The sequence below is a fragment of the Fusarium flagelliforme genome, assembly GCF_020744385.1.
Source record: "Fusarium flagelliforme strain FIESC 12 MPI-CAGE-AA-0113 chromosome Unknown B0J16scaffold_4, whole genome shotgun sequence".
Taxonomy (NCBI): domain Eukaryota; kingdom Fungi; phylum Ascomycota; class Sordariomycetes; order Hypocreales; family Nectriaceae; genus Fusarium; species Fusarium flagelliforme.
The window spans coordinates 1,192,841-1,213,275 of record NW_025763506.1 but is presented as its reverse complement, the minus strand read 5'-3'; the positions used below and the strand labels follow the sequence as shown (position 1 = coordinate 1,213,275).

Here is a 20,435-nt window from a genome sequence, read left to right as displayed (position 1 = left end):
GCCAACGTCAAATATCGCAGTCCGTTATTCTATTGGCTAACAAAACCACCTTCCACTATCCCAAATACTAATAAGCACTTTTTTAAAACACTTTTCCGTATTGTAAACGAGAATCGGAGTCCAAAGGAGCGGCGGACTTTTACCCCCTGTAACTCCGCTTGTAAGCCGCATCCGTCAATACTTCTTCATACTTTATAACCGCGTTCGCATCTCCTCGAAAAAGCATTGCATACCACTCTCAACCCAAATCATCCCAACGTTTACTCCATCAAATCATCAAATCATCATGAAGATTCTTTTCATCGGCGCAACAGGTTCCATCGGAGGGGAAGCTCTCCGCCAATGCCTCGCTCACCCAAAGGTCACCTCAGTAGTCTGCTTTGTCCGTCGCCAACTCCCTTCCGACGTCTCAAGCAACCCAAAGCTTCAGACAGTTATAATAAAAGACTTTGCGGTGTGGCCGGAAGATGTCCTTCTACCGCACGTTGACGCTGCTGCTATGATATGGTAGGCCTTTTGAAGAGATAACATGGGCTAGAGACTAACACGTGTAGTGCTATGGGGTCGTATAGAGGAAATGTGAATGCAGATATGGAATACCCTCTTGCATTCCAATTCGCCTTTGCGCCTCTTCTGGAGAAGCAGCCGAAAAGATCTCGATTCCGCTTCATTCATCTCAGCGGCGCGTTCGTTATTCAAGATCAAGATGCTAAACTTTGGGTTAACGACTACCCTCGAAAGTTAAAGGTAAGTTCCCTCCACGTTAGTCTTCTAGAAAATATCTAATTTTCATACACAGGGTCTATACGAAGTCCGGTCTCAAGAGCTTGCAAAAGAACATGCTTCCGTATGGCGAACCTTTATGCTCCGACCTGCGGGCGTCATCACGCAAAGAAATATGGTTCTTGGCTGTGTTGTGAAAATGATTTTGGGCGACGACTGGGTAGTGCTGAACAAAGAGCTGGGTGCATACTTTACTTGGCTGGCTGTTAATGAGGAGAGCGAGCCTGAGGGGACGTTCTTGGTCCAGAATAGACGGATCGTTGAGCGTGGAAGGGAATTGTTGAAAGCTCAAGCATGAGGATCAATATATTCGGCGATAAACATTCTTATTGAAGTTTCATGTTATCAGAAGTCAGATCAACGTTTCGACATTGCTTTATTAAGCTTTAAATTAATGCGACAAGCTCCTCCACGCAACTGGCCTGTATTCTTAAGATATACCTATTATGAGAGGAAAACGTTGTCATGACGACAACCCTGAGTATAATATGCGTGAAGTCAAGTCAAGTGAAGTCTTCTTCATAGATGATAGTCATCCAGACGAGCAACTCTCATGCCTCGTCGTTCCCACACGCCCTCGATCTTCATATCCCGCGCGCCGCTAATCTATGTCAGTTCTCTCCTTCAAACGTGGCTGGTCATTTACTTACTCATCTCTCCAGATAATCATGGGCTCAGTCTGACCTTTAGGAGGGTTTCTAAATACCATGTTCTTTGTCTGTAAAAATGTCAGAGTCAAGATTCCCTCTCCGTCAAGCAAGGTACACATACCAATCCCAACGACAGATGGATGGCTGGAGGGTCAACAGTGATATTATTCGTAGGTGATCCACCCTGAACCATAGCAGCGATGTTCTGCGCTACGACTGCCGCCTGTGCTGCACCAGGTCGAGCTGCCTTGTGAGCTCCGCTATCGGCAATATCGCCGCATGCGTACAAGTTTGGGTAGGCGGGATCAGCGAATTGCAAAGTTGGCGAAACTTTGATGAACCCATTAGTTTGGTTGAGGATCTCATGTCCTGGGGTGAGTTGCAAGTCTTGTAGAAACTGGTTGTTCGGCGTTTGTCCCGTTGCTGGAATGACAAGATTTGTTGGTATCTTGCGGCCGTCTTTTAATTCGAGTTCAAAACTTGAGCCGTCTGTTGGGAAACCTTTGTCTGGGATGAAGGCTCGTGTGCCAGTAACCACGCTATTGTGGAACATTTGTTAGTGGTGTATGAAGAACGAACATCAGGCTGACTTACTCTACACCGAGCTCTTGCAGACGATCGCGAATGATCGCATCCATCTTCGGATGGTAAAGCTGCATAAGTCGGTCTCTCGAATGTACCAAAGTAACCTTCTTTCCAGGATATACCTCCCCTAGATCAGTAGCCATCTGCACGCCGACCGCTCCACCGCCAACAATGACAATCGACTCAGCATTCTTGATGCCTTGCTGATATGTCTTGAAGTAATCTACTGAGGGCTTCTTGTCATCGTGCTGCATGTTACTCGGAGACTGGAGACGTGTTCCGGTAGCAACAACTGCGTAGTCGAAAGGGATCTCTGTTGAGCCTTGCCATGGCCGGTCAAGTGTGATTTGGTTCTTTTGTAGAGTGACGGCTCTGGCTCTCACTATGGCATGGTTGGTGGCATTTGGTAAAGAAGAGAAGAAGCCGGTGTATGGGATGAAAGCTTTGTGTTCATGTTCTGGAACGATGGCGAATCGGGGCTGAAGAGTCAGTATATGCTGGGGTTGGGCTGGCTGCATACTCACAAAGGCGAATAGATGGTGAAAATGACTGTGTGGTTCTATCAACAGGACCTGCAAGAATGTTAATATCTCGAAGTTGGAAGCTAAAACAGAGTTTCTAAACTTACTCTGTGGGTGACAGGTAGAAGTGCAGCAAGTTCTTTCACAGCGGCCTACACATCGTCAGTAGCTATGACTTGCAGGGACATGGGTACTCTCACAAGCCCAACAAAGGAGCCGCCGACAACAATGACATTCTTCAGTCCAGCAGTCATATTGATCAATAGGTTAACAGAATAATGAATAATAGAAAGCGACAGATATAATTCTACAGGGATGTAAAGGGTCTTTTATTTATCTACAGCCATCTTATCAATCTATGGGGTCTCCGCCGGATGTACGCTTTGCCGGACATCCGAATGTGCTTGCCGAGATCGGCTTCTTCCAGAATCCGGCATTCGGTTCGGCATCTCTTTGGCAAAAGAGCGAGTCGCGGGGAATTCACTCTGAATAGACCGAATGAGTTTAATTAACACCTTCAAACTACAATTGGAAGTTCAAACGCGATGGACTGTTCGGTTCAGTTGATGTCGCTAATGTATTGAGCGCAAGTCGCTGCACGTGTTTCTCCACTGCAATTGGCCCTGAGGGGTCGCCCATCATCTTCGCACTCAAGCTCGCGATGCAACATATTATTGTAAGCGAAATACTCTACATCTGATCGAGAATCTGTCGCCTTTTTACAATTCACAGAGGTCTTATAATCCATTTGCTGGATGTTGTCTCCTACATCGGTCAAAACATACCCTCATGATAAGGCGGTCGCCGGGATCCAAGGTTCCGACACCAGAAACTGTTGCAGTCACGTCTCAGAATGTCGCGTGGTGTGCTTCAATTGACGATCAATCGTCATAAAAATTGAGCGTACTAGCAGCCCTACGTAAATATTCATCCTTGCGACATATCACTTAACCCCAGAGTCTTTGTATGTCGCGATCGAAGACAGGGCAGCCAGGCAAAGACGTCTGTCTGTCTACCCTAGAACCTCTGCTCACATACACGCGTCCACCTTCCATCTTGGTCTCAAAATGCCCGTCCAAATCAACATGGGTTTCAGCACGTGGGGTAATCTCACCAATCAGACTGTAAGGCTTAGCGGGCACGATCTGGAGATAGCGGAGCCACGCCAATCACACCAAATAGTTCCTTGCATTTGGCGGGTTAGCGACTCTAGTTTACCGGAGCATGCCCCGAATACAGTGAGCCTAGGCCCTGGAAAGAAAGCAGCAGACTCAAACGAGTGCGATGTCATCCAATTTCAGTGTTGGTCAGCCAAGACCAGCCCGTTTATTTTGTGACCCGTTGGATGGCTTGGCTGTGTGACATTTTTGACAGCTGCTTGCGCCTCTTTCTCTCCTCTCTTCTCAATTCAAGCATGCCTCATCTGCAATGAAGTCATGCGACCTTCTCACGCAAACATTGGCTTCTGGCTAATATGGTTCATCGCTCTGCTATGGAGCTACCGCAACGGCTACGATGACCCCTCTTCCTTCTTCTACAAGAGCCGAATTGCCTTCGATCGTCGCTTCTCCGCAGCCCGCGAGATCCAGGTTGACGATTACCTCGAGCGCGAAATATACCCCGTTAAGCACAAGCAGCGCACCGAAGTGCAGGTTGACAATGAGTTTCTATGCATCGGTATCCCGAGCATCAATCGCACCACATCGGCCTTTCTCGCGCACACGGTCGGCAGCCTCGTTGATACGTTGACGCCGAATGAGCGCAATCAGATACACATTGTGGTGCTGCTCGCGGATAAGGACCCCAAAAAGCACTTTGCTTACGGCCAAGATTGGCTATTCGGACTTGCGGACGACGTACTTGTGTACTCCAATGACAGCAGCGATGCGAATGCCGGACCAGACCTCGATTACAAGGTTCTCCCGCACGACATTCGTGGCATGGGACGCAGCGACGATCGAGTCGAGAATATCCGTCTAGACCACTCCGTTCTCTTCGAAGCATGCCGACAACGAGACCCCACGTACTTTGCCCTCATCGAAGACGATATAATAGCTTCGCCAGACTGGTTCACGCGGTTCAAGAAGGGCGTGATTGAGGTTGAGCAGCGAGCGACTGATGCGCATCACGATTGGATGTACCTACGCTTGTTCTACTCGGAGATCTTCATGGGTTGGAATAACGAGGAGATCTTCGACTATCTCAAGGTCGTGATCTTGGGCTACACAGGCCTCATCGGTTGTCTGCTTCTCGCTCTGCGATGTCGTCAGCGCCGTCACGCAGGATCCTTTGCGTCCAAAGACTTCGCACAAACAGTCGCTTTGCTCCTCGGTCTCTGGATCCCTGCCTGCCTCGCACTAGCATTCGTGACAGGCCGCATCTCGCTGCATCGCCTCTTCACGCAAACACCAACCGTCCGCGAAATGCCGCGCTACGGATGCTGTGCGCAAGGTCTCGTCTTCCCAAACCACCACTTGGGCGCTTTACAAGACTTCCTCCGCGAGCCACCGTATCAGTTCCCAGGCGATATGATCATGGAGGATTATGCGCGCGATCATCAGTTGACTAAGTGGGCGCTTGATCCGAGCGTGATGCAACATGTTGGGTTGGTGGAGTCTTCAGATGGCCCTCGGAGAGCTGAGGTGTGGAACTTTAGCTTCGAGAGGTTGCAAGGCGCGCGCGATTGATCGACCGGCGCTGATCTCTGGATTACATGATGTTGACGCCGTTGAAACGATGCTCTATTCACGAGCGATACGATCATATTGCGACGCGCCATTCACCAGCACAATTCCGACGGACTTGCCATCGACAGATACAAATCGCTGTACATAACCCCCACGAATAGCATCGAGGAATGGAGATAGACCGCATTTACAACACAACGATCTGCATGCGAGAAACGATTGGCAGACGGATAGAAGGAGCAGGCTCCCCAAACGCCATTGAACAAAAAAGTCAAATTAAACTTGAAGCCTAGAATATAGTCCCAGTCCATAAAATACCCAATTCTACATCACCAAGTTCCCACTAGAACAGACTATTCAACTTTGTGATTCAGTATTTATACAAGCTCTTTGCGAAAATAAACACGTTTAAACCCATCCTCTGTCCGCCTCTCAATCTCCACAAAGCCCATCTTAGGATACAACACCAGGTTCTCGACCATAGCCACATTAGTATACAGCGTCAAGGCAGTACACCCCCGCCATTTTGCAACGTCTTCAGCATACTGCATTAATACTCTTCCATATCCGCGACCTTGTGCCTTTGGATCAACGACCATATTATTGATTCGGAGGTCCCCCGCATTTTCCTCCTGGTAAAGGACGAATGCACCGACTATATCATCGTCGCTTGATCGGAGGACAAAGATTGTATATGTGGGCGATGTGAGAAGGGCTTGGTAGTCCGTTGACATTGGAGCTGGTGGTTTGTTCATGCGTGTAATGTATTTTGAGTATGCTTCATTGATGATGGACTGGATGGAGGGTATATCGGCAGCCTCAGCTCTTTTGAGTGAGAGGCCTGGGGAGGTGAAAGGAGGATCGTCCATAGTGGGAGCTGCGTTTTAGCAGTGACGAACCTAATCGGTTCTCAAGCCTTCCAGTTCTAGATAGCGAACGATGCGAATTGTGAGCTGCGATTGAGAGCTGTGCTCTGGCGCGATCAAAATGCTGCATTACGCCCCGAAGCCGGAATGACAGGGACGACGCTGTGAGTCAATCGGGCAGCCGCGACCGTGGGGCAGGGGTACTTACATCGCTGAAAAAGGTACTTAGAGACAGACAGACGCCCACTAAATTTACCGGCGGCCACGGGCACCACAATGTATGCCTTCGGCTGAGCTTATGTACCGAAGGCCAGCTCTTGCGTTTTTACATGGAGTTTTTGACTATGACCCGCCAGGATAGTGGGAGCTTGAGCGCCCGGACCGTCGGCGCATGATTACAGGCCGAATGCCTTAAACTAACACGGCAATGTGCATTGTCATTCATAAAGAAGCGTTCCTGGTCTGCTGGTCAATCGATCAAGGAACTTTATTTTGACTACCTACACTTCGAGTACTTCTCAGGTATTGGGTTGTATTAAAGACGGAGAAGCTCTGAAGGAAGAGGTGGACCTCGCCTACAAAATTCCCACTTCTCATGTCTTTCTGTGACAAAAACATCATGTCTTAGGATCAGAGGCTCCAGCACATGCACTTTAAAAAAGAAGCCATCAACAGCTCCGCCAGATTCACACCAAATGGCGAACGCTTGGACCTGTACCTAAACTTAGGAATATCCCAAAGCCCCAAAGCATCTTCCTCCATCAGATCAACGTTTAATTGAACCAGGGCGATCTTGATCTTGTGCGGGGTGGCTTCAGCACAGTAAGCCCAGTTCGTCGATCCCATGTGCATGCAAGCTCATGCCAATGATCTCATGATATCACGAATGCATCAGTGATGCGATCATAGATGTGTCGTCATCACCTATAAAATACCAATTATCTGCTACCGATCTCCTAAATCACATTTCCTAAATCACATCTCTTTTGCACAAACATCAACAAACGAAACATCATATACATCACCATGTCTGACAAGCCCACCACCAACCTCACTGGCACCATGCCCAAGGCTATGGACGAGCAAGGAAGCATTGGCAAGCAGTTCACTGGTAAGAAAGCACGACGTTTCTTGTTATAAGATATCTGACCGGTTTCGCAGAGCAAGGAGCCATTGGAGGTACTGCGCAAAAGATTGGAGGACCTTTCGATAAGGATGGTGTAATTGGCAAGCAGTTTACGGCAGATGGAAGCATTGGAGGAACAGTCCAGAACAACATGGGTGGAGAGAAGAAGGCTTAATTTTACCGGCCTATAATTAATTCAATGAACTATTAAAATGTCCAATTGTTGCTCCCGAATTAATTAATTGAATGTAACTGAATGGCGACCGACAGATGTTGTAAGATTACTGCTACAACAAGCTGTTTCTGTAGCTGTCAGTATGGAATATGTTATGCCGTCCATCATGGTGACGTTTGTACTAGTGCCAAGCGCTGACAGCAGAATAACCCCCACTGTAATTGGCCGCTGCTCTCTACAGGGAGGACCAATTCTTCCGGGCCTCATAAAAACCCGCCGGGAATGCTGTACAAATAGTGACGACGATGTGATGTGAAACCGCAAATACTGACGCACTTCAATATGTGTTTCCCTTGCAGATGGCATGAGCTCTTGCCAATCAGTTTATTCTCATTTGTCAATCATGCGCATTGTACGGCTCATTGACAGCTCCCCCGCAATAGCTCTCATGATTAAGAGAGCTCCATCACGCGCAGCTTGATCTTTCTACACAAGCACTCTTCTTTTGAATCATAGCTTCACAGCCTAGAATGCTCTTCTCTGTGACTTCGGCTGCTTTCAGAGTTTCTCGCATCTCTCGTCGCTGCACAGTTCAACTATCTTTCAGAGCTTATCAGTCCACCATGGCAACTTCCAAATCACAGCAGTTCTTTCATACTTCGGGCGTGACTGACTCGGTCTGGGTGCATCAAGACCCCGTATCCAACAGGCCGTCATTTACGAAGCTGAACCAGGATATCGAAACTGATGTGTGTGTCATCGGTGCTGGTATTGGAGGTATTTCCACGGCATTTGAACTTGTCAAGCGAGGACGCGAAGTTGTTCTTCTTGAAGCTCGACAGGTTCTGTCAGGAGAGACCGGTCGCACCAGTGGACATCTGACTAACGACCTGGACGATGGCTATACCGAGATCGCTAAGAAGCACGGTGATGCGGGTGCTAAAGCTGCTGCGGAGAGTCATGCCTGGGGAAGAGATCGCGTTGGCGAAATTTCACAGATGCTAGGCATCGAGTGTGAATATCGCAAGCTCCCGGCCTACGAGATTTCCCAATACTCAACCAAGGAGAAGAAGGAGCATGAGGAAGAAATGAACGAACTGCGTAAGGAAGAAGCAGCGCAACGGAAGTATGGCATCGATTCCAGATTTGATGTGAGTACCCACGACAGCTATCATCTGAGATCTGCGGCAGAATGTCGCAAAATGACTTCCACTAACTCTTAGTCCAGGAAACATTAGCCGTCAAAGGTTGGGATGGAGCCATCGACCAGCGAGGAGGCCTCATCGTCAAGGACCAAGCTACCTTCCATCCAACAAAGTATCTCAATGGCGTCCTGAAGTGGCTCAAGTCTCAGCCCAACTTCCAATGCTTCGACCAAACACGAGTTATGTCTGTTGAAGAGAAGGGTATTGAACTTTTTGGAATTGGTAACAAATCCGTTATCATCCAGACATCGGATGGAAAGACGGTGAAGTGCAACAATGCTGTCGAAGCTACATGCGTTCCTCTGCAGAAGCTCAGTGTCATTGCTCAAATGGAGTATATGCGAACATACTGTATTGCTGCCAAGGTACCAAAGGGTGCCATCGAGGATTGTCTGCTATATGACCAGGCTGAGGAGTACAAATACGTTCGCCTTACGGCTTGTGATGATCAGCACGATTACCTAGTCGTTGGAGGCTGCGACCACAAGGTCGGCCAGGAAGATACCACCACTGAGTTTCAAGAGCTCGAAAACTGGACTCGCGAGCGCTTCTCCCAGGTTGGCTCCGTTGACTACAAATGGAGCGGTCAGGTCTTTGAACCTGTTGACTTCATGCAGTTCATCGGCAAGAACCAGGGCAACGACCACATTTATATCATTACCGGAGACTCTGGCGACGGTTTGACACACGGAGTGTTGGCTGGCCGTCTGATCGCAGATGAGATTGATGATATCAAGAACCCATGGGCTGAGGTTTACTCCCCCAAGCGTATTGCTTCCATGCTCAAGTCCCTTCCAAGTATGATCTCGCATGATCTGCAAATCAACGCGCAATATAAGCGATTCTTGGAATCTGATATCACTGATATCGAGGATCTTGGTCGCGGTATGGGTGGTGTATTGAACCAGGTAAGCACTCAATCTACTGATTCCCGAGCACAGACTAACCTTCCCAGCCCGGATCCAAGCCCATTGCGGTGTACAAGGACGAGGAGGGTAATGTCAAGCAGTACAGCGCTCTGTGTCCGCACATGAAGGGTGTCGTGTGCTGGAACACTACCGAGAAGAGTTTTGATTGTCCTGTTCATGGCAGTCGATTCTCTCGAGAGGGTATTTGTGTTATGGGACCCTCAAAGGGTAACTTGTCTCCGGTTGATGATGCTGGTAAGGCCGATCAGGAGAACGTCGCCGGTAGTTAGGCTGTTGAGCGTAGGCTATAGGAATCCATTAAGCATTTTCCCCCACTAAACAGGAAAACAACCCAATTGACTTGATACATGGCCCAGCCTCGAGTTCGGGTTTTACACCTCTTCATTGGACATATCGTACCCATAATTTTAGGCTCTTCCAAATGCCCGTTTAGCCCGTATCCGTCTCTGAAACGGCATGTTTATATACGCGGAGCATGGATTGGGCCGGCGGGTATACGCGTACAACTCCCCTAGCTCAATTGATAAGCTGACACGCGTCCGCGGACCAATGACTGTCGCCTCACGTCAGATCGACTGGTATGCACCCGAAGAATCCGAGCCGTGACGACAGAATAAGCCCGACACCTTCAGGCTGAAAGCTCACGTCACCTTTTGTGACACCCTTTCCAAGCGGGTTAAATTCACTGATGACGCCAACATCCGCTTGCCCTTTGACAGCGTCATCTCCACTCACTGTCTCAGCGTCTGGGCATCATTGACCGTTGTTCATCACAGAAGTTATACATATCAGCCCCTGGCCCTGACTAAAACCTTTTCCTCTTTTGTGCCTCTTTCCTTCTCCTCCATCTTCACTTTTTGATAGTCAATACTATTTTTTACTATCACAATGAGGTCTCTTCTGACTCTCACTTTGGCCACGGCCACTTCCGCTTTCGTCCTCCCAGAGTCTCTTGATAGTCTGAACGCTTTCAAGGATGATATTAAGCAGACGCTTGAGGATATCCCCGTCCGTATCCGCAAGTCTCTTGATGAGGCGACCGATCAGCTCGGCAATGAGATCTCTTCCGCTCTGCACCACAAGCTCCAAGACGAAGATGCCTTCTTCAACGAGTTAGCCGACGACGAAGAGACCAACACTGAAGAGTTCGCCTCCATCTTTGGTCGAACAGGTGGTGACTTTACAGACCATACTACCTACGAGCTCATCGCCAAGAGCAACTACACCAAGAAGTTCTTCAAGCTCGTGAAGGAGCACGAGAAATTCGGAAAATTGCTTAACAGCACTGATCAGAACTATACTCTCTTCGTTCCTACTGATGAGGCGTTTGAGCATATCCCCCATGACAAGAAGCACAAGCCTAGCGATGAGTTTGTCGAAGACGTTCTCAACTACCACCTCGGTGTTGGAGAGTATCCCGCTTCGAGGATTCTTTTCACACATACTGTTCCTACTACGCTGAAGGAGAAGTTGCTTGGTGATAAGCCCCAGCGCCTTAGAACTAGTGTTGGGCTTTCTGGTGTGAGGGTCAACCTGTATAGCAAGGTCATTGCCGTTAACTTTGTGAGTATTCCGGCGAGCTTCCACACCTTGGTCTGGACTAACACTCTATAGAAAACCAAGAACGGTATCATCCACGCTGTCAACAGAATTCTCGTCCCCCCTCCCTACATCGGCAAGGAGATCAGCCTCTTCCCTGCCCAATTCTCCACCCTCCTCCTCGCCTACGAAAAGACCGACTTTGTCAAATACATCCACGACGTCCCTATGGTGGGCAGCACCGTCTTCGCGCCCTCCAACGAGGCGTGGTCACGTCTTGGCCCTCGCGCCAACGCCTTCCTCTTCAACACCGAAACCGGCAAGAAGTATCTCCGTGCTTTGCTCAAGTACCAGATCGTTCCCAATATCACGCTCTACAGTGATGAAGTCTATTACGGCGATGAGAAGCAGACATCCAAGAAACTCTTTGGACATGGTGATGATTTCCACATTGAGCTGCCTACGCTTTTAGAGAGGAGCGTTGGTGTTGACGTTCATACCTTCAAGAGTTGGACTACTATTGTTTTGAATGGACATGTTGTCGTTGGGTTCAATGATGCCGTTGGCAAGAATGGTGTTATTCATGTTCCTCGAACTATCCCTATTCCTCCTCACAGGAAGGGTGAGCACCCTGATAGTGTGGATGGTGAGATTAGCGTTGAGGAGCTTAAGGAGAGGCTGCAGGACTATGTAGAGGACGATGATGAACTTGATTGGAAGGATGGTGAGTTGTAAGTATTGCTTCTCACTATTCTAGGTTTTTCGAGATGCAGGTTCTCATACAAAGTTAACATCACGATGAGTACTATAAAAGCTGTCCTCCCCCCAGATGTTAGTAGTCAAACACTTTTGATGAGGAAGGAATTTACTGCTAACAGGTAAATGTTCGGCTGGTAACGGCTTGGAAGAAGGAAAGCCTTTATGGTACTCATCGTGATTCCACTTTGTAAAACTCACGATATAACCCTTGGTAGTAAAAGGCTTGAATATCATCGATCCTGTCTATGTCGAGATATTCTTAAGATAATACGGATGGATATAGGAAATAATCAGTTAGAACAACACTGTCTTTATTTATGAATCAATCAATCACAGATATCGCTTTTAAAGATCCATATCTCTGAGTCTAGAACTAGATTGCATTTCAAAGGGCTATCGTTCCATCTTGGAGTGAGACATAGTTTTTGTTTAGGTACCCAAGGACAGCGGCCCACCTCGCTGATAAATTTATGGAAAGCGGCACTCCAGGTCAAAGTGATGATGAAGAGTAACCATCTCAGAGTTGCTGCCTGAAAGCGCATCCCAGTCACTGATCCAACAACCGGATCCACTAGTGCCATCGTGAAGCAATTGCTATCAACGCTACACAAACAGTGGTTCGTTCTGCTTCTCCCATCTAGCTCGCCTTTCCCCCTTAACATCCTCTTTCACCAGTATCTCCATCTTTCCTTCACTGCCGCTTACTCCACCCGCATTCAATCATTGCATCAAGATGACTTCATCCGAGGACTACTCCGGCGATGGGATTCCCGAGATCAAGTCGGACGCCTATGCCATCTCTGGCCAAACTCTTTTCTCTGTCGAGGAATACGGCAAGAAGTGGTACGAGCGCGGTGTCGAGGCTGGCCTCACTCAAGCTACAGACGAGGCTGGGGAACTCGCCTCGGCCGCTCTGTCGGAGAATGAAGGAGAGATAATCGACGAGCTTGGACGGCAAGTTGAAGAGCTTGAGAGACAAGTCGAAAAACTGGAGGCCTACAAGGATGTTGCCATTTATGCTCGTAAGCATTACAACCAACCTTTTACGGATGACATATATTGATTTTGCCTAAAGAGAATTTGCTCGAGAACATCGCTGTCAACACCGCGAACCTTTCGAAATTTTGGAATGGAGACGCCTCCTATGAGTTGTACAGAAAGATTCTTGAACTGGATGCTCAGAGCCAAGCTTCCAAAGAAGAGTACCACAGAAAGATGGACAAGGCTTCTGGCAAGGCCTAAGCAGAGAGTTGAGATCTCAGACAGTGAAGTCGAAGGCAAGCGTAGGCGCAACTAATCTTCGAGGTTGTCTTGCCTGGGCATTCTACGGTGGTTTGGGTTTCTGGCTGGGCTTTCGATGCGAGCCACGGTATCTGCGAAGAATGGGGATAAAGCTCTGTGGGGTTGATTAAGAAAGCGAGGCGTTCATCAGGTGACGATCAAGATATCCCAATACAAAAGTCATGGCAATTGATGCAATCGAACAAGGAAATGTTTCCGCTTGTGTTCTGATAGTTACCGGCCATGTGGTGACGAGTTCGCTGACTCTTGAGTGAGTCTAGCCTATTCTATATACTCTCATTACTAACCCCAATTACTCTGATAAACATGGCCTCGTTCGATTCTCACTAACAAACATTGTCGCCCTTCGCGATATCCTGGTGATCGCTAGTACTAGATCATGGCACCTGCTCATGGGTCTGTCACTGCCCGACAGCTGCCAACTGCCAGCAGCTGACGGATGACCTTACACTTGCTTGCAAATGCCCACCAAGGTGAGTAGATAACTTCTTAATGCAAAATCCTTTCTCCCCAAACATCTAGTTTCTACTCTCCATTCAGCACCATTCAGTCTTTCTTAAACATCTATCGAAATTATCACAAAACAACTTGGAATGGCGCGCATCATCATAAAACGAAAGTTGCGCTCTTCCTCCCCCACCCCTTCCCCTCCAATCCCTTCCTCTCCAACCCCTACCTCGCCGGCTTCATCTACCACTGCCTCATCGCCCTCTCATACTCCCATTACGAGGAGTGCCACCAAAAGTCAAGTGCGACTGTATCGCGGCTCGAAGGAATGTCCCATTTGCAAGGCAATCATCGTCAACCGCAACAATGCACTAAAGCGTCACGTTGAGAGACACGCGACAATCGCCGAACTCGAAGTAAAACCTCGTTATGTCCCATCCTGGAGACTGTACTGACACTCCTTCCTAGACCACGAACTTCGATCTCGAGCCTGACCGAAACGGGCTATCTGATGCCGACACAGCTCGCGCCCGCAAGATGTGGCAGTCCATTCCGGCCAGCATCCGCAACTCTGGTGGTATCTTTCAAGATGGTCCTCTTGCTGGAAAAGGAGAAGTCGCCGGTATGCCCGAGGTGTTTATGGTAAATGGTCGACTCAAGAAGAAGTTTATGTGGATTCGGAAGGATCTTGGGGGGCGAATTGGACGACGACCTTTGAGGGCTTTGAAGGATGGGAATTCCGGGGCTGCTGAGTCTCCGACTGAGTAGGATTGTTACATCGCAACTGTTTGGTCGGAAATTGGGACTTCATGAGTGTCACTCTAAGTAAGCCTCCGCAGTTTGGCATCATGTTTCAGCAGAGGAGCGTGTCTAGTATCAAAGGGCTGTTCAACGCGTTGGAATGAAGACGGATGTGTCAAGGCCTGGTCATTTGTGTATCTATGTCAATTCATTGGCATAGACTCGAGAATGAATACGAGAATCAATACGATTTTATGTTGTAACTATCAGTCAATGACTATCCACACCAAGGTGCAGGAAACTCTCAGCTTCTCTTTGGAGGCTCTGGAAGACCATACTTGAACGATAGCAGAGACTCGGCGTCTTGCTTCCTCAGGTACTCCTCAAGGCTATCTGTCTTGACAGGCTTCTTAAGCTGGTCAGGCGTGATAACACCTTCGATCCCTTCGGTATATCCATACTCATCCAAGTAAGCAGGTCCGTCAAGAACTTCATAAGGAAGACCAGTTTTCTTAAACATCTCATCCTCGGTCATAGTCTTCAAAGTAGCCTTCTTTCCCGTGACCTTGCTCCAAGTTTCGACCACCTCAGTCATGGAGAGCTCGCTGTCGTATGCCAGCAGTTTTGTTCTAGCAGGCTCGGATTCCACTAGAGCTTGGACGAATATGCCAGTTGACTTGGCGGTGTCGATAATGGGCATTCGCAGGTTCCCAGAGGCTGGGATCTCTAAGACATATTCGCCGGTCTCATCATCCATCTTGGGGTACAGGAAGGCGTTGGTCGCGTAGGCTCCCACGTAGATATAAGATGTCTTCTGGGCAAGCTCAGGCACCTCATTTTCGATATACTTCACAGCCGCAGCCTTAGTCTCCCAGTGATGACAGTGAGAAAACTTTCCTTCTGAAACCTCCTTCATGGGTCCAAGGGCAGAGTAGATGCACTTCTCAAGGGTCTCGGTCTTGGACGCAGCGTATGTCGCATTCCTGACATGTCGATCTTCGGTCTCATACCCGATACGTTGACTGGTAGGCTGATCTTTCCCGTCCGCTAGGGCAGATACGTAAGGTGCCCAGAAGTCTGTGTTGATGAAGATGGCATGTGCGCCTTTGAAAGCATGGACTAACGACTCGACATCGTTCATGTCTGCTTCAACGATCTCGGCTCCAAGGTCTCTCAGGGTTTGTGCTTTGGGTGATGCCGAGCTGCGCGTGAGAGCGCGGACGTGCCAGTTGGGGAGGTTGAGAAAGGTTCTGGCGACAGAACCGCCTTGGGTGCCCGTTCCGCCGACAACAGCGATGGTTTTGGTGGACATTTTTGGTGTTTGGTGGATATGGATCAAGTAATTGTCAAGATTCAGTGTACAACTGGAATGACTTACAATGGCTTAAGTATTCATCTTCAGTGTTCTCTCTTGTGATATTTATACCAGTTTGCACTTTCCTCATGATGCTCTCTTATTACTGCAAGCGACAGTTCGGCGATAACCTCAACCGCCGTCCGATTGGACCTCCAGCAGTAAGCCACTGAAGATTGGCATCATAGCCAAAGCAGTCGAGCGCTGATTGGTTCAAAAACCGTAAGCCAGACCGCCCCACTCCATCTTGGGCTTGACCACCATGCAAATCCGTAATCAGGATTCACTTGCTGACAGAACAATCGCCTCATCCATTCTCGTGCATCTTCTGTTCGTCCGAGCGACTGCAGAGAAATGACTGCCATTGATACAACCAAGGTCAATACTATGAAGCGGAGTGGCGGGGGCGGCCAAGATGCTGCTCAGCCATCCGCTAAGCGTCGCGTCTTAACCCCTGCCAGAAGGGAGCAAAACAGGCTGGCGCAAAAGGCATATAGTGAGTTGATGAGTACTGAATAGCCATAACTGCTTGTCCCTAACTAAATTACTCGTAGGGGAAAGACAAAAAGAAAAGAGGAAAATATTAAAAGATAAAAGGTCTCGAGCAAAAGATAATCCGCGGCCTCGGCCACTTTTGAAGCGCGACGCACCAGTGCGAGAGGAAGACAAGAGCCCCGGCCAACTTACCAAGTTTATCGAGCCCGTGTCGCCAAGCACGACCGAGTCAAGCAATGAATCGAACTTCCCAGATGTCTATCTCAACATGCTTCAATTTTTTCCAACTGCCTTCTTCGGATCCTGTCTCGCCAATGCAACATCACTGGGCTTCGACCTTGACGTCGTCGCAAATTGCAACGCTGACAATGTATCTCCATTCTTCCAACCCAGCATCTCTGGAACCCCGAACTGTAGGGCTCTTGGCTCAGCCTTTATCTCTTCCTTCAATAACACCAACGTCCCCGTGCACCTGCGCCCTACCATGGCGCAGATTCTCATACCTCATCACATAAGCTTAGATTTGGTTCCTCTTCCGTTTCTGCGCGAGCGCGCTATCATGGCATCTGCTGCCTTACCTTCGACTTTTAACATTTGGGAGATGAAGCTTGATATATACGCGAGAGGAGGGTTGACAACGTGGAGGTTAGGTTCTGGGATGGGAGAGAAGTCGAAGGATAGCTACCCACCCTGGGACATGAAGAGTTGGGAGGCTGCGCCGTGGTTCCTGGACAAGTGGTGCATGGTCATGGGGAAGGATTATGAGAAGATTCAGCAGCAGAGTATTGGATGGCAGGTTGTGAGAGACATGATATGCTCACAAGATACGTTCCAAGGCTTCAATGAGTGTCTTGTGACTTAGTGTTACAGAATACAGCTATACCACAGTTCTCGCGCCATATCCTCATATTGGAACACCTCTGGCCAAACAACTGCACTCAATGCCAGTCTCGCAATCTCCCAATCTGTGATTCTAGTCCCGACACTCCACCCTCTAACGAACCCTTCAAAAATCACCTGCATCTCGTCCAAGGTCCCACCAGCGGAAGCAGCCGCTCGGTCAAGGCTCATCGCACCAACAAACACTTTCCAGAGCCAGAGGTCCGACAGGACTCTGGAGCGCCTTCGATCAAACTCAAGGTCCTGATAGAGAATAAACAAGACGCGGCGATGAAGATGTGGCTCGATTGGATCACCAGCGTTCCAGAATCTGAGGATAGTATGGAGGTAGAGACCTGCCGCTGCATTCAATCCAGACCATGACGAGTTCAAAGAAGAACGAGATCCAGCAGACGTAGTTGTTTTCTTAACACTTGAGATTGACTCAATATGTGATCCAACAACGAGTAGAAGTAGTCTCGTAGCAGCGCCCTCCTGCCACATCATCTGTTGATCATCAAAGTCCATCGCCTGTGCTCTCATGCGAGACGTGGCCGTAAGGGTAGCCAGGCATTCCACAATCTCCGTGCCATCGATATCAACAAACGTTGAACCTGGGGGGAGTTCACTGAAGAAGAAGGGTAGCATCTTCAAAGCCTTGAGTCGAATATCGAGACCTTGCATTTCATGTTTGTGCCACTCGTGCATGAGCTTTTCGACTAGAGCTGGTGGGGGCTTTTGGCTTGATTCCGTGACGCTGCCATTGACGAGGGCGTCTTCGACTCTGCTTTTGAAGCCGTGGATGAAATTGTATGCACTTGGGTCCTGTTAGTGGCGTACGAGGGGACATGGGGGGTGACGAACAATAGAACGCATCGGTTCGCCAGTTCATCATCCAGGCCATGCTCTATCGGTGCCGTAATATGAGGTGGTCTATGAAGGTCCATGAACCTCATCAGACCATCCATATGTGTTTCGGCTGCCACGATATTTCCAAGTGCACACTAAAACCGTCAACCGATGTCCGTCTCAAAAAGAACAGCGAATGTAGGCCTATTACCTCGGAGAAACACAAAGTGGAAATGTTTCTCACGCAAACTGCATATTTCCTTTCTGATTTGTTAAGAAACTTATTCACGTCACTCATTGTCTGAATCTTGTGGAACAAGAAAGTGGGTTCAAAGGACTGAAGCTGGCCGGCGTTCCAAGCATAGTGGAGTCCAGCAATGAGCATGGTGTTGCGCAGTGCATCACTGCTGTGTGAGACAGATTTCAGTCTAAGATGTCAGGACTAATCACGAGAAAATTGTGAATCACAATACTTACAAGTCTTGGCGTTTCCCTTTTGGTACAACGTCGAACGGGTCTTCTAGTTGATAAACTTTCCTTCGTCAGTACCCCAAATCTTGACAGGTCTAGCCAGCTTACAGTAATGAAACAGCTCATCAGACCGATAGGCCATTGGTATAGGCCGTGTCGCAACAGATGTGCACGATCCAATGACTTTCGGCATAGTCACTGCATCAGTCCAAGGCTGCTGCTCCCCTGGAAGACATTTCTTCCTGCGCTCGCGAAGCGGCAAGACTGCAGAGGGATATTCGCATTGCCGCTGCACTAATATGCAATTTCCACTGAATCAGAAAGTCAGCCAGCTCTCTGACAGTTACAAGCATGCGTGTGTGCCGGGGCGTATTTTACTAACCAGATTGGACGCACCTCATCGCATTTTTGGTGACGCTGTCTGCATGTCAGACACCCCGTTCGGCTGCGGGTGTAGTACTGTTTCTGTTTCGGCTTCTTGGCAGCGACTCCAGCTGAAACAACCATGATAACAGTGGTGTAACGAGAACAGCTTGTAATTCGTGGTAGGGGATAATGTGAACGGCAGATTATGTCTCGTCAGACGAAATCCCTGGGGTGGGTGATGCTGACAGTTGGCGCTAAGCTGCCTTGGGACGATTACGCGTGTAAGCGAGCAAGGGGTCCTCCGTAATGTCAAAAACATGCATCGTTGTAATTATTAAGTTATTGTAAAACATTCACACTAGTAGAGTCTCCATATTTCGCTTGTGATGCATGTACCACCACTTCAACCACTTACCAGTTATTCTGAAATGGATCTGGGACCAAGGTATAGGCTTCCCTGCTGATTCACGGGTTCTTCTTGGTAATTACGTCTGAAGGCACTGTAGTCTGAAAGCATTGAAGATTGAAAGGTGTGATCAAATACGATCATCATGTTATCGGGGTCACCGAGACAACTCGTTACGTAGCACAATAATGCTTGATCCAGGAATTCTCTCAAAAGCCGTCAAAAACGCTTGCTCGACTGTATCCAGACACAAGCATTGTTTGAAGTCGCACACAAACACGCGTAACATGTGTTCTTGATTATAAAGCCTTGATTATCTCTCTCCAAAGACACGGATAGAACTTGCCTTTTGCATAATGATTAAAATCAAGTAAAATCCCTATACGTCGCCGATATCATTCTTAAAAGTTACTACAATGTCTCAGACAAACGTTGCAATACTCACTACCCTTCGAAGTCTACCGAGCAGAGGCCCTTGTGATTGTGCCAGACAGTTCGCCAATGGTCGATGCTGGTGTTATTGTGGCTGCAAGAATATCATTCAGCAGAGGTACTATGGTCGGTGTAATCGCTGCATTGAGATACATCCTATGCCTGTCATACCGACCCCAGATAGTATGATCAAGGATAAAGAGCAACAGGGAGGCTAATTAGGAGTGACCTTGGCGATGGCTGTCGCCTGATTTGGTGGTGGAAACGGCATGGATTCGGGGATAGTTCATGGGTGGATAGGCATAGGAGGATGGGATAGGCGTACACACAGAGTTTCACTTATTGGAGTGAAGGTAAACGAATACTTTGTTGGCGTTGATTCATGGTCAGAGTTCAATTGGCCTTGTGAAGCAGTGCTCGCAGCCATGTATATAAGACCAGGTCATACCTACAACCACGGGGTCAGTAAAATCACACAGCGCCCCAAGAAGAAAACAAACCGAAAGAAATCTCAAATACAGATCACCAAGAACCATGTCTCATCAGGATAACCTTACCCCACCCACTTCCCTTATTCAGGCGGTTAACTTGCCTGGCGGTATCTCGGAAGCAGCCAACCCTCGATGCCAATGCTATTGCAATTGCAGAAGAGTCGTCCAGGATAGATACTTGATGCGGTGCAATGTCTGTCTCGAGCGCTGTCCTCTGACTAATCTCCAGAACTCAAATGAAGGTAACTTGGAGGCTCTGATCGCGGGAGATAGTGTCGAGGATTGCCCTTCTGAGTGGACGGTAGAGGTTGGGGTTGGGCAAGGGAATGGGTTGGGTGTGGAAAACATAGATAGAGAGTCTTTGTGTAGAATGCACT

The 20,435-nt window shown here is 48.4% G+C and overlaps 12 protein-coding genes across 12 annotated transcripts; 8 read left to right on the top strand and 4 right to left on the bottom strand.

Annotated features, from left to right (window-relative positions):
* The first annotated feature begins 245 nt into the window (after positions 1–245).
* Positions 246–1,384, top strand: B0J16DRAFT_123900 (uncharacterized protein). The gene is made up of 3 exons (XM_046121649.1): positions 246–507; positions 555–747; positions 800–1,384. Exons 1-3 carry the CDS (start codon positions 287–289, stop codon positions 1,079–1,081), a joined length of 696 nt encoding a protein of 231 aa, XP_045982637.1. The 5' UTR covers positions 246–286; the 3' UTR covers positions 1,082–1,384.
* B0J16DRAFT_123898 (uncharacterized protein) lies at positions 1,159–2,850 on the bottom strand. Its single transcript, XM_046121647.1, has 7 exons — positions 2,740–2,850; positions 2,647–2,691; positions 2,543–2,590; positions 2,028–2,497; positions 1,555–1,972; positions 1,434–1,501; positions 1,159–1,384 (listed from the first exon to the last, which is right to left on the bottom strand). The coding sequence occupies exons 1-7, from the start codon at positions 2,791–2,793 to the stop codon at positions 1,303–1,305; spliced, it is 1,185 nt and encodes a 394-aa protein (XP_045982636.1). The 5' UTR covers positions 2,794–2,850; the 3' UTR covers positions 1,159–1,302.
* Positions 2,851–3,852: 1,002 nt separating this feature from the next.
* B0J16DRAFT_123892 (uncharacterized protein) lies at positions 3,853–5,414 on the top strand. The gene has a single exon (XM_046121646.1). The coding sequence runs from the start codon at positions 3,976–3,978 to the stop codon at positions 5,224–5,226; it is 1,251 nt and encodes a 416-aa protein (XP_045982635.1). The 5' UTR covers positions 3,853–3,975; the 3' UTR covers positions 5,227–5,414.
* On the bottom strand, positions 5,415–6,387 carry B0J16DRAFT_123891 (acyl-CoA N-acyltransferase). Its single transcript, XM_046121645.1, has 2 exons — positions 6,301–6,387; positions 5,415–6,254 (listed from the first exon to the last, which is right to left on the bottom strand). Exon 2 carries the CDS (start codon positions 6,093–6,095, stop codon positions 5,604–5,606), a length of 492 nt encoding a protein of 163 aa, XP_045982634.1. The 5' UTR covers positions 6,096–6,254; positions 6,301–6,387; the 3' UTR covers positions 5,415–5,603.
* A 512-nt stretch (positions 6,388–6,899) lies between these two features.
* On the top strand, positions 6,900–7,393 carry B0J16DRAFT_414408 (uncharacterized protein; the record flags this gene model as incomplete). The annotated part of the gene is made up of 2 exons (XM_046133450.1): positions 6,900–7,203; positions 7,254–7,393. Exons 1-2 carry the CDS (start codon positions 7,119–7,121, stop codon positions 7,391–7,393), a joined length of 225 nt encoding a protein of 74 aa, XP_045982633.1. The 5' UTR covers positions 6,900–7,118.
* Positions 7,394–8,016: 623 nt separating this feature from the next.
* B0J16DRAFT_371872 (FAD dependent oxidoreductase-domain-containing protein) lies at positions 8,017–9,938 on the top strand (the record flags this gene model as incomplete). Its single annotated transcript, XM_046130438.1, has 3 exons — positions 8,017–8,544; positions 8,622–9,506; positions 9,554–9,938. The coding sequence occupies 3 exons, from the start codon at positions 8,017–8,019 to the stop codon at positions 9,794–9,796; spliced, it is 1,656 nt and encodes a 551-aa protein (XP_045982632.1). The 3' UTR covers positions 9,797–9,938.
* A 244-nt stretch (positions 9,939–10,182) lies between these two features.
* B0J16DRAFT_414406 (FAS1 domain-containing protein) lies at positions 10,183–12,174 on the top strand. Its single transcript, XM_046133449.1, has 2 exons — positions 10,183–11,090; positions 11,142–12,174. The coding sequence occupies exons 1-2, from the start codon at positions 10,416–10,418 to the stop codon at positions 11,799–11,801; spliced, it is 1,335 nt and encodes a 444-aa protein (XP_045982631.1). The 5' UTR covers positions 10,183–10,415; the 3' UTR covers positions 11,802–12,174.
* Positions 12,175–12,328: 154 nt separating this feature from the next.
* Positions 12,329–13,067, top strand: B0J16DRAFT_398626 (uncharacterized protein; the record flags this gene model as incomplete). Its single annotated transcript, XM_046132403.1, has 2 exons — positions 12,329–12,847; positions 12,901–13,067. The coding sequence occupies exons 1-2, from the start codon at positions 12,559–12,561 to the stop codon at positions 13,065–13,067; spliced, it is 456 nt and encodes a 151-aa protein (XP_045982630.1). The 5' UTR covers positions 12,329–12,558.
* A 653-nt stretch (positions 13,068–13,720) lies between these two features.
* Positions 13,721–14,342, top strand: B0J16DRAFT_384055 (uncharacterized protein; the record flags this gene model as incomplete). Its single annotated transcript, XM_046131388.1, has 2 exons — positions 13,721–13,990; positions 14,043–14,342. The coding sequence occupies 2 exons, from the start codon at positions 13,721–13,723 to the stop codon at positions 14,340–14,342; spliced, it is 570 nt and encodes a 189-aa protein (XP_045982629.1).
* Positions 14,343–14,596: 254 nt separating this feature from the next.
* B0J16DRAFT_371870 (uncharacterized protein) lies at positions 14,597–15,723 on the bottom strand. The gene has a single exon (XM_046130437.1). The coding sequence runs from the start codon at positions 15,625–15,627 to the stop codon at positions 14,620–14,622; it is 1,008 nt and encodes a 335-aa protein (XP_045982628.1). The 5' UTR covers positions 15,628–15,723; the 3' UTR covers positions 14,597–14,619.
* A 234-nt stretch (positions 15,724–15,957) lies between these two features.
* B0J16DRAFT_123857 (uncharacterized protein) lies at positions 15,958–17,305 on the top strand. Its single transcript, XM_046121643.1, has 2 exons — positions 15,958–16,165; positions 16,224–17,305. Exons 1-2 carry the CDS (start codon positions 16,024–16,026, stop codon positions 17,024–17,026), a joined length of 945 nt encoding a protein of 314 aa, XP_045982627.1. The 5' UTR covers positions 15,958–16,023; the 3' UTR covers positions 17,027–17,305.
* On the bottom strand, positions 16,636–18,948 carry B0J16DRAFT_414404 (uncharacterized protein). The gene is made up of 6 exons (XM_046133448.1): positions 18,746–18,948; positions 18,472–18,674; positions 18,370–18,424; positions 18,104–18,320; positions 17,908–18,047; positions 16,636–17,860 (listed from the first exon to the last, which is right to left on the bottom strand). The coding sequence occupies exons 1-6, from the start codon at positions 18,868–18,870 to the stop codon at positions 17,029–17,031; spliced, it is 1,572 nt and encodes a 523-aa protein (XP_045982626.1). The 5' UTR covers positions 18,871–18,948; the 3' UTR covers positions 16,636–17,028.
* Positions 18,949–20,435: the final 1,487 nt, after the last annotated feature.